We start from the raw sequence: 10,161 nt of genomic DNA on the forward strand, positions 1-10,161 counted from the left end.
TCATTCTTTATCCTAAAATCTCTTCACTTTATAAATTCTGGATATTATTATTATTTTTATTTTATTTATATTCTATCATATCTTATACCTTATCCTATATCCTATATTATGTAACAAATCATAAAAGACTCTTGATTAATACTTGCATGAAACCTTACATTCTAAACCTTAAACACTATCACATTCACGTTGAAAAATCCAGATGGCAGTTATGGTAAATAGAGGATGAAGTGATGTCCTTTCAGCAAAACACAAAACCTGAGCACATCGCTTCCCAAGATACGCGCCACTCCACTCCTTCAATTCATAGTTTCCCGCGCCAAATACTTCACATTTGCCACCTTCACAAACCCTAACAAACCAAAACCTCAATCTCTCTTCCTTCTCAACCAATCCTAGTTCAGTCGAAACCTCCAAAAACATGTTCTATTCTCACACATTTTTGGCGCGAAAAGGCCCTCTCTCAACGGTGTGGATCGCCGCGCACCTCCAGCACCGCCTAAAAAAATCGCACTATGCCATGACCGACATCCCCTCCACCGTCCGTAAGTAAAACGCCGTCGTTTCTCCGATTCCAAACATTCTCCAAGCTTCCATTTTGTTCTTGATTAGGTTTTTGTTTCTTGTGTTGTTTTTGTTCTTGTTGTTGTTCAGTGCGCATCATGGACCCTGGTGTTCCCATCGCGCTCAGAATGTCGGGGCACCTTCTCCTCGGCGTGGTTCGGATATACTCCAAGAAAGTGGAGTACTTTTTCCAAGATTGCAAAGAAGCGTTGACGGGTCTCCACAAAGCCTTAGATAATCTCAAAACTACTCATCAAGAAGAAGCTAGGCCTGTCCCGTTTAGTACCATCACTCTGCCGGAAACCTTCGACCTTGATGCCCAGAACATAGACCTCCAATTAGATCATGATGGGTAACAATTTATTACCCTTTTCACTTTTTTTTTGCTTGGTTTAATTTTGAGCAAATTATACTGACAATCCATGAGGTTTGGTGAGATTGCACACAATTTTCGAGCTTCTTTTTATGTTTAAAACAATTTCCCTAATTGGGGTTAGCGCGTAATGCATGCCTTTGTGTAATATCTGATGGGCGTTAGTGTAATGTTTTTCAAATAATTAAGGGAGCTTGTGCAAGATTAGAAAAGAATAGGGGTGTATATACAATTTTACGAAATTTCAGGAGTGTTGGTGTAATTTACTCTTTAGTTTTTTTTATGGTGTGATTTGTGTTCACTCTCATGGATAATTGGGTTTATGTTTCAGGGCTGAGGATCTTCACTTGAGGAATCCAGAAGATATCACGCTAACAGGTTTTTTGATTGAATGAGTTGTATTACTGTTTGTTAGAATAAGCAACTAATTAGTCCCTGAAGGTTTTAAATTTTAAATTGTGGTTGTGGTTGTGAAATAATTGTATAATGTGGACGAATGTGGTCAATGAAGCCACACTTGGTGGTCACATTTTGGTCACGGGCACTCAAGAGCCTTGTTGTTGCAACTGAAAATTGCGGTGGTCTACCATTCTTTAAAAGCTTGAATTTGTGTTTGAGGGGAACATTGTATCAGTGGAAGAAAGATTTGTAGTTGGTCAGTCATGTTAGTTTCTTTGAAAGATGAAAATTGTTTTTAGTGTTTCACTCACTATGTGTATTTTGTTAGTTGATGGGAAGTCAGTGATATGAAGTCTTGTTTAACCATATAAATGGACATTTGGGGACCTTGGGTGTTGTTTCCATTTTTCAGTGAGTAGTATGGCAATCTATGTCTTTCAGTCTTCAGGGACTAATTTGATTATGTACTCATTGCCTGCCACTTCAAAGTTTTGTGAGCACATAGAAGTTGAGGATCTTCTGACACTTGTGAATTTGCAGATCAAGTTCCTGTCACAACAGATTATTACGTGACTGTATCTTTTGATGAGGTGCAGCCTTATTCCCTTTATGTTACCTGTGTTGTGTGTAACTTCTATTATTTTTTTGAATGATGTGGTTTTGGAATAGCAAATTTGTTTCACTCACTGTACTTTTTTTTGTGTGTTTAGGATATAATGATGGATTCTTCACATACAGAAGTGCTACCTGATTCTGGAGCTATACTAACAGAAGTGCCACCTGATTCTGGAGCTATACTAACAGAAGTGCTACCTGATTCTGTAGCTATACCAATGGAAAAGTACGCATGAATGCATTTTGGTTTTTCTATTTTTGGGCTTATGGCCAATGAGATAATACATTGTTTTGTTCCTACAGCATTGTCGCTCAATCTCCACCAACGAATGTCATGGGTGCTAAAGATCATGGTCCAAGTACCCAAGAAAAATCGCCAACTATCCAGCATAGTGATGGATTGGGACCCAATGTTCATAGTGTTCCACACGCAACCCCAGTTGGATCAGTGGAACGTATTCGGGGTCCCTACAATGATATTAATCCAGAAAATTCTCCATTATTTTCAAATCTTGGGGCTAATGACTCTGAATCAAACAGAAATCATGACCAAACTGTGAATGAAAATGATCATGTTTCTGAAACGTTTTGTGATTTGGTTCCTGAAGGGATTCCTGTACCATCTCAGCTACATTTTAATCCGCCTACTCCACCAACCTCTCAAGGGGGCACCTCCAATGCACAAGTTCATGATGGTCTGTGTGCATCTATCTATATCTCTTGCGTTTCATATAGATCCTAGAAATACAAAACTTTACTTTTTTCTTCCTTCACTGTTTCAGAGAATATTTTCCCCCCTTTTGAGCTTGATAAAAGTCCACCAGTACAGCAGCCGCAGCGGAGAGCAAGAAAAAGAAAACAATTCTTCGATGAATCCATAGTGTTAACAAATGGGTAATAATTTAAGATTTGTTTTTGTTGAATTGCTTCCTCATGCAACTTATATAGTTTATACCTGTTTAGTTATAAGTTTCTGTTCTTGCTATGGTTGTTACTTCTTTGTAGATTCATGAGGAAGGCACTTAATAACCCTCGTGATATACTGAGGAAAAGAAAGGATCTTCCTTCCTCTAGTTTGGGTACATGGAAGTTGAACAATAGTCGAAGAAAAGAACACATTTTTGACCAGCCCTTGTTAACTGGTAGGCTGATTTCTATCTTCTATTTTGCCGATTGTGATACGTTGTAACTTTTTAAAATTGTGATCTGAAAACTTATGGCTGTGTTCAGGGGTTTGCAAGGATCTTTTGGACATATCCAAAAGTGAATATGTACGTTCAAGACCCCATTTGGTGATCTCTGAGGAATATCAGGCAGATGCTAGTATGGCTGAAACTCTTTCTCCTACTAACCAACCCCCTGAAGAGCCAATAGCTGCTACTATTGAATCCCCTGAAGAGCCAATGGCTGCTACTAACGAATCCCCTGAAGAGCCAATAGCTACTACTAACCAACCCCTCGAAGAGCTAGTAGCTCCTACTGACCAAACCTCTGAAGTGCCAATACCTGATACATCTCCCGTTGATGCATTTGATATGGAAATTGAACACCGTCGTAATGTTGCTGTCACTCCCCTTATCACTGTCCCAGAACACGATGTTGTTGAAGGTGACTACATGAGTGCCGATAAAAGAGATGACTTGACTACTATGGCTTCACCCCCTAATACACCAGTTGTTTTTTTGGGAACAAATATTGCATCTGAGAGAATGCAGACACTACATTCAGCAGGGTCACCTAGTGCTTATGGATCGGAGACAATGCAAACACCGGATTCAGATGCTTATCACTTGACCGATTCTGCTAAAACAGATGTAAGCTTTAAGGTTTTGTTACAAATGCTTTCATATAGTCTCTCTTGATTAACCACATCCCATTTCCTTTCCATGCAAAGTGTTTATTCTGGTTACTTTTTTTGGAAAAGGAATATGTGAGGCAGAATAACTGTAAATCTGCAACTTTTAACTCCCTTAAGATATTGTTGTATTTGCGACAATAACGAGTCTTTCCAATAGTTAAGTGCTTCAATCATTGTTTTTTAATTTTTTAGGAATTAAAGGTCATTTTAATTAAAATGCTTGCGTGACAAGTTCTCTTCTGATCATTTTTTTCAAACTAGTCGCAATAGCATAAAATCTCTTGTATTCTATTTATTTTTATATGGCCACTTATATGGTTTTGCTTTTGGTGTATCTATTTGCAATAATTTATATATACTTGCCTCTCCTCTGCCTCGTCTATTTTCACCATCCGTGGTTTCCATTCTTGTTGGGTAGCAGAACATTTGCTACTAGTAATGTTACTTGGAATGCTGTTAAAATGGTTGAATTGAAGCTGTGCGTGCATCTAATAGGTTTGTCCAACTTGTTTATGTAGGAGTTTTGGTTTCTGACACTGGACAGCAAAACATCAGCAAGTAGGTTCTATTTCAATCTCATCTTCAATTTGATTTTTCTGTGAAATACCCTTGTTTTACTTATTTATTGTGGCATTGCTTGTATTATATGATGCTTAGATGATATTAGACGGTCAGTTTCTTTTATTGACATCAGATGTATAGTAGATAACATGAGTAATTTATGCAGGTTCACATGGTACAAGTGGAAGTAACAAGACATTGTCTGAAAGAACCAAGTACTTATTCAGTTCTCAATACTACCATATAATATGCATGTTTTTGTTAAAGATGTTCTTATGTAAACTAAAATTTTCTGAGGCAGTTGATATTACTTGCTAGATAGCTATAAGCACTGCAGTTACCTCTATTCCCTCATCCCTTGATTTGAAGAACAACTATTATGAATCTTAATGGCTTCTGATCAATAATTGAAGTTAATAAAATAGACTTAATAGTAATGCACTAATAAAAATGGCTTGTTGGATAGCCTGTTCAAGTATGAATATTGTGAATTCTTTTCTCAAGCAAGCCATTATGATGCAATTTTCCTTTTGATAGAAACCATGACTAGAAAATAAGAAATTCAACAGGGAAAGAGTTACTACTGAAAATAGATGTGTATATTATTTATGAAAATAAGAGATTGCATAGGAATCAATATTCCTACTGCCAAGAGCTAAGCTCCTACAGAGGGCAAGGTTCTTTGCTCATAACTAAACACAAGACTGCCAGAGTTAAGCTCCTACAGAGGGCAAGGTTCTTTGCTCATAACTAAACATAAGACTGCCCACACTTCTCTTTCCCCTAAGCTCCTCCCATATAACCAAATTCCTACACTCCCTTCTCTCTCTCTCTCTCTCCATATTGTGGGCATGGACGGCTGCTGTGGGAGTGGCCCATTTAACCGGAGTTCCCATATGAAGTCCTACCACCTTTTCCTTTTCAATTAAAACTATATATTTTTTGGGTATTTTAATTAATTTTTTTTCCTACATAATCCAGGGACTTTCAAATTCTGAACTTGTGAGGTACTTTACTTCGCAGGAACTTTTACACAACTTTCTTCCCTCTTGCTTGGGCCTGAAAAGATTATTCATTATAAGACACATGCATAAGAGTGAAATAGTAGACATCAAATAACAAACATGACCATGTATGAAAATATAGTGTGGAATTATTTTCTGGTAAATGGATATAATAACTAGATGAATGATACGGTAATAATTGGTGAGGCAATCTGTAAAGAAATCTTAGCAATTTAAACCATTTTCTTCATGTTGTATTTTTTTCCCAGGAGTTGGAATGTGCTAATTCACACCTTGTATAAATTGTTTATGTTCTTTTGCTTCTTCATTGTAGTTTTTATAGTGTCTGAACATTGGTAATATTGTTCACATGTGTAACTTCAGGCACACAGCACAATATTTGGAAAAACTTTCTACAATCACCCCAATTTTGGAGGAACCTGCTGGAGATCTCAGCTTGAACAAGATATTGAAAGGGAGAACTAAACATGTTGCTGCTCGGATGTTCTTTGAAGTATTGGTGGGTTTCGATTTTTGAAACATTTCCATCCATGTAAAAGAACCTCAATTATTTTCAAATAATCTGAATATTTGTTGTTTGTGGGTGCATGTTTTTAATGACTAGAATTACACACACACACATATAGTGAGAAAGCAATAAAAGTTGTGACATTTTTAAAACTTAAGACTTTTCAAATTAATCTTATGACTTTTATTAACCTTTATTCTTGACTATCTATGCATGGTTGTATAGTTAAGATTTAATCACCTCACGGGTAAAAATTGCTTTCTCACTAGACAATACATATCTCTCTGTCTGTCTACCTATCTAAGTTTGGATGATGTTTGTTTCTTCTGATCAACATAAATAAATTATAGCTCTGAATCCTTTTTACAGATTTAGGTTTTTGTTAACCTTTGATAGAAAAATGTGTATTCAATTCTACTATAAAATTAAGAGATATATATTTTTATTTTTATACCTGAATTCAAGTTCTAACAATAACTCTTTCATCAAACAATTATCCTCCACCCCCAACTTTTCTGTTTTTATGACCTGTACAATTTATCTTGTATAACTGATGTGGAAGTTGAATTACAGGTCTTAAAGACGAATGATCTTCTTGATGTACAACAAGAACAACCTTATGATGATGTCACCTTGAAGTTGGCCCCTTCGCTTCAAAATGCTCAAAGTTGATATTAAGTTCCTTGTGACAAGCCCTTGTGTACATAGGTAAAATTTCTGTACATTTTTAAGACTTTTATAACTCGAGTAGGATAAAAAGTGATAATAGAAACTAATTGAGTAGGAAAGAATGATTGTTGGGGGTTTGACTAATTCTAGTGGAATATTGAGTGAGTAAAAATATTACGTGGAAAACCCTCAATTGATAATGAAAAAATCACGGATAAGGTTAGAGAAATATTTTTACCAAGTGAAAGAGAAATTACAAACTTTTTCTTTATACAAGGAGATAACATTAACACACTCTTATAATAGGAGAATACACTCATTTAGAGCGCTCTTGCTTCTAACTCTCAAATGAGGAGCTGCAATTTAGGATGCTATTCTAGGGGATCATTCATAAGGCTTTATTTATATCCTATGTTTGGAAGTCTTTACCGAGACCCACATGATGTAGGACTAGGTCTCTAACAGAGCATCGCGCTGTTCCCTCAAATCATGTTTGTAGATTTTAGTTTTGTTCAAATCTGTACCAAGTTTATAGTCATTTTATTACATATTCCTTATATTTTTTTGCCTATGCTGATTCCTCTGCTTTTCAATCTTGACACTATTATCATATTCCTTCTCTGGAGAAATCCAGGGATGAGAGGAAAATGAAAGGATGAAAAGAAAAGTTCTTCAGTGTTTTAACCTAAAGCTACTTTGTTCAGAGGATATCCATGCCATACAACCCAAAATATGTTTTTTCATCCGTTTGAAACGTCTTTGATTCTTCATGCTTCTCTCATTTTTTTCTTTATTGATTTGCAGGTGGATTTCTAGCCTAGGACGGAAATGCGTTTGGGGCGTACAAGGCAAAATTATGACCAGCTTAAAGAGATGGTCTTTGTCAATGTTTTGCATGTAAATTTGAATTAGTGTTTATTTTTATATTAAATTATAATGATTGGATTTATTATTTAATCCATATATAGTTGGCCAACAAAAGAAGAACTTAAATTAAGATTATGTGTTTTTCTACCTTCTAGTTTAGTCTGATATTCGTGTTAACTTTATTAAGTGTGGGACATCAAACATTTTAAAAAATAATTTTAAATTTCTACTTAAGTTAATTGAAATTTTAGGAAAATTTATTTTATTTTTATTTTCTTGTTTAAAAGTACGTTTGGAACAAGAGTCAAACATGTAGGATGTACAAAAAAAATTGGGAGATAAAAGTTGATGTTCCAAGAGCCAAATTGCTTGTGTTTGCTTCTGAACTAGTACTTTAGTCCATATATTGAATAGGTTAGAGAATTATTATATATAACAAAGTTATAATAAATTATATTTTATTAAATATATTTGAATATATAAAATATATTATATTTTTAATTTCTATAAGTAAATATTTTTAAATAAATAAATTATATTTTAGATTTATGATAGGTAATTTAAATTATGATATAAGATTATTTTTAATTAATTTATTAAAAATAAGAAAATTCAATTTAAAAGTAAATATGATAAATATAAACTGATATAGATAAGAAATATAAAGAATTTACAAATTCACTGAAAAAAAAATATAATTGATCATGTTAAAAAGAAAGTATTAAAATTAAAATATTTTCGCATTAAATAGTTGTGTTCAATGTATAGAGGTGAATGTGCTGGTTGGATTGTGCTTAGTTCTAAAGGAATTCCATGCACTTCGAAACTATGAATAGTGTTGGCATAATGTAACTCAACTCAGCTCATCATGTTCAACATAGCACAAGTATCTTTAATAATAATCAAAAGGATTGTGCTTGTTATGATGCCCAAAACCATAAACAAGCAAATAAAAAAGATAACCATAATGTAAACACCAACCGTTGATTTAGAATTCTTTTGTCACCAAGTTGAGTTGGCACGAGTAAAGAGAAACTCCTATCATTTAATCAAGTGTCCAAGAATCAAATTTTGCTTTTTGTAAATGCAAAAAATTCAAGATAGAAGAAGATGTTTATCTATTTAGTATCTGTCAAATTTTTGAAAAAGATATCCTTGTCTTCAATGGAAAATATTATTTGGTAATAAAAAAGAAAAATAAAGTTCACTTGTCACCATTGGTTCTCATCATTTATTATAGAGTTAATCATCCCTACATTGTCAATGTAAAGTTTTTTACACTGACAACCAATCATATTTTTTAAATTATTTTATTTTATTTTTATTTTATTAAATAAGTAACTGGCATGACACTATTAAAAGATATAATTAGTTGTCAGTGTACACCCGACAAAGTATATAAGTGATTAACGTTATATGCTTTAAAGTTATAGAGTACGAGAGGGATAAATTGCTGACAACGGTAGAGCATACATTGTTTAAACTAACGAAGAAACAGTGCACCAGCAATCATTTGTCAGCAACAAGGGCCTCAATTTTGTTTTCAAGGTGAGCTTCATGATCCTCAAGGCGACCTTTGGCTGCATCATTCTCCCAACGGACCAACGCTGCCACCCCAGTGAGCTTGAACATAAATGTAAGAGTTAAAAGCTTACTATCAAGTTATACAACATAAATAAGCTTATGTTGTTCTGTTGAGAAAATAGGTTATGCACAGTTACACTATACTTGAATTCAAGCCCTACAAATAATGCTTTGTTCAAAGTCAAGCATCCTTGTAAATAGTTACAGTCCCCAGCTCCCAAAAATTTTCTTGTTTTGAGATGTAAACTTTATGTTTTATGACTGATGTGGAAGTTGAATGATAGATTTCAAAGACGTTGATGTACAACCAAAAAACCCTTATGGTGATGTCAGCTCGTAGTCAGCCTCCATAAGGTTTTTTTTTTGGTTCAATAGAGGAAAAGGCACCTCACTGTACTAGTACATCAATTTGATCCCACAAATTTTTCTTCATTGATCTGCCGTTGGGTGTGTATAGCAGACACAAGGCAAATTATGACCAGCTTGACAGATGTTTTACATCACTTTATTTTGCATGTACATTTGCATCATGTTTAATTTATATTAAACATAATGGTTGACTTCCTCTGTTTATTTAATCCATATATAGTTGACAAAAAACAGAACATAATTTAGGATTAAGTTTGAGTTTCCACCAAGTAGTTATGTCTGATTTTTATTCATGTGCCACATAAAATTCAAAGATGATGCTCCATTAGCCAAGCCCAAGTGGTCTGCCTTTGCTTCCCAATGGGTCTGTAATTGGGTTTTGCTTAAGTTCTAATTTCTGAAGAAATTCCATAATCCATGCAATTCAAAATCATGAATAGTTGTAGTATATGTAACTCATCTCATGTTAAACATAGCACAAGCATCTTCAGTAACCAAAGGGATAAGATTTTGTTTTGCATGTATAAGGCGATCTCTGAGCCCATTCATCTAAACAACAGTGTGTTTGAATTTAACATTTTTCCCACAGCAACCCAACTTTCTCTGTGATGACTCTATGGAATGAAAGGAGTGACTGCACGGTAAAATGCAGCAACCTGATTCATTTTAAAAAGCCTTCAAAACTCGGCTATGTAGTATGAAGGTGTGAATTCTGGATCAAAATTTTCAGTCTGCAAAAACACCACATAGGTAACTGGTGCAGTTTAAA

At 34.5% G+C, this 10,161-nt stretch overlaps 1 protein-coding gene across 1 annotated transcript; it reads left to right on the top strand.

Annotated features, from left to right (window-relative positions):
• The first annotated feature begins 208 nt into the window (after positions 1-208).
• Positions 209-7,593, top strand: LOC109793020 (sister chromatid cohesion 1 protein 3). Its single transcript, XM_020352483.3, has 14 exons — positions 209-545; positions 655-916; positions 1,269-1,315; positions 1,877-1,926; positions 2,047-2,177; positions 2,255-2,646; positions 2,734-2,845; positions 2,957-3,093; positions 3,182-3,765; positions 4,328-4,367; positions 4,537-4,585; positions 5,759-5,894; positions 6,477-6,611; positions 7,377-7,593. The coding sequence occupies exons 1-13, from the start codon at positions 422-424 to the stop codon at positions 6,573-6,575; spliced, it is 2,163 nt and encodes a 720-aa protein (XP_020208072.2). The 5' UTR covers positions 209-421; the 3' UTR covers positions 6,576-6,611; positions 7,377-7,593.
• The last annotated feature ends 2,568 nt before the right edge of the window (positions 7,594-10,161 follow it).

The sequence above is a fragment of the Cajanus cajan genome, chromosome 10 (genome assembly GCF_000230855.2).
Source record: "Cajanus cajan strain Asha chromosome 10, NIPB_CcT2T_4, whole genome shotgun sequence".
NCBI lineage: Eukaryota > Viridiplantae > Streptophyta > Magnoliopsida > Fabales > Fabaceae > Cajanus > Cajanus cajan.

Bases quoted from the DNA above. Each gene is read 5' to 3' on its own strand.
- LOC109793020 (XM_020352483.3), top strand. From the start codon at position 422: ATGTTCTATTCTCACACATTTTTGGCGCGAAAAGGCCCTCTCTCAACG. The intron at 2,846-2,956 runs GTAATAATTTAA...ACTTCTTTGTAG, and splicing joins TCCATAGTGTTAACAAATGG to ATTCATGAGGAAGGCACTTA. The intron at 3,766-4,327 runs GTAAGCTTTAAG...TTGTTTATGTAG, and splicing joins CCGATTCTGCTAAAACAGAT to GAGTTTTGGTTTCTGACACT.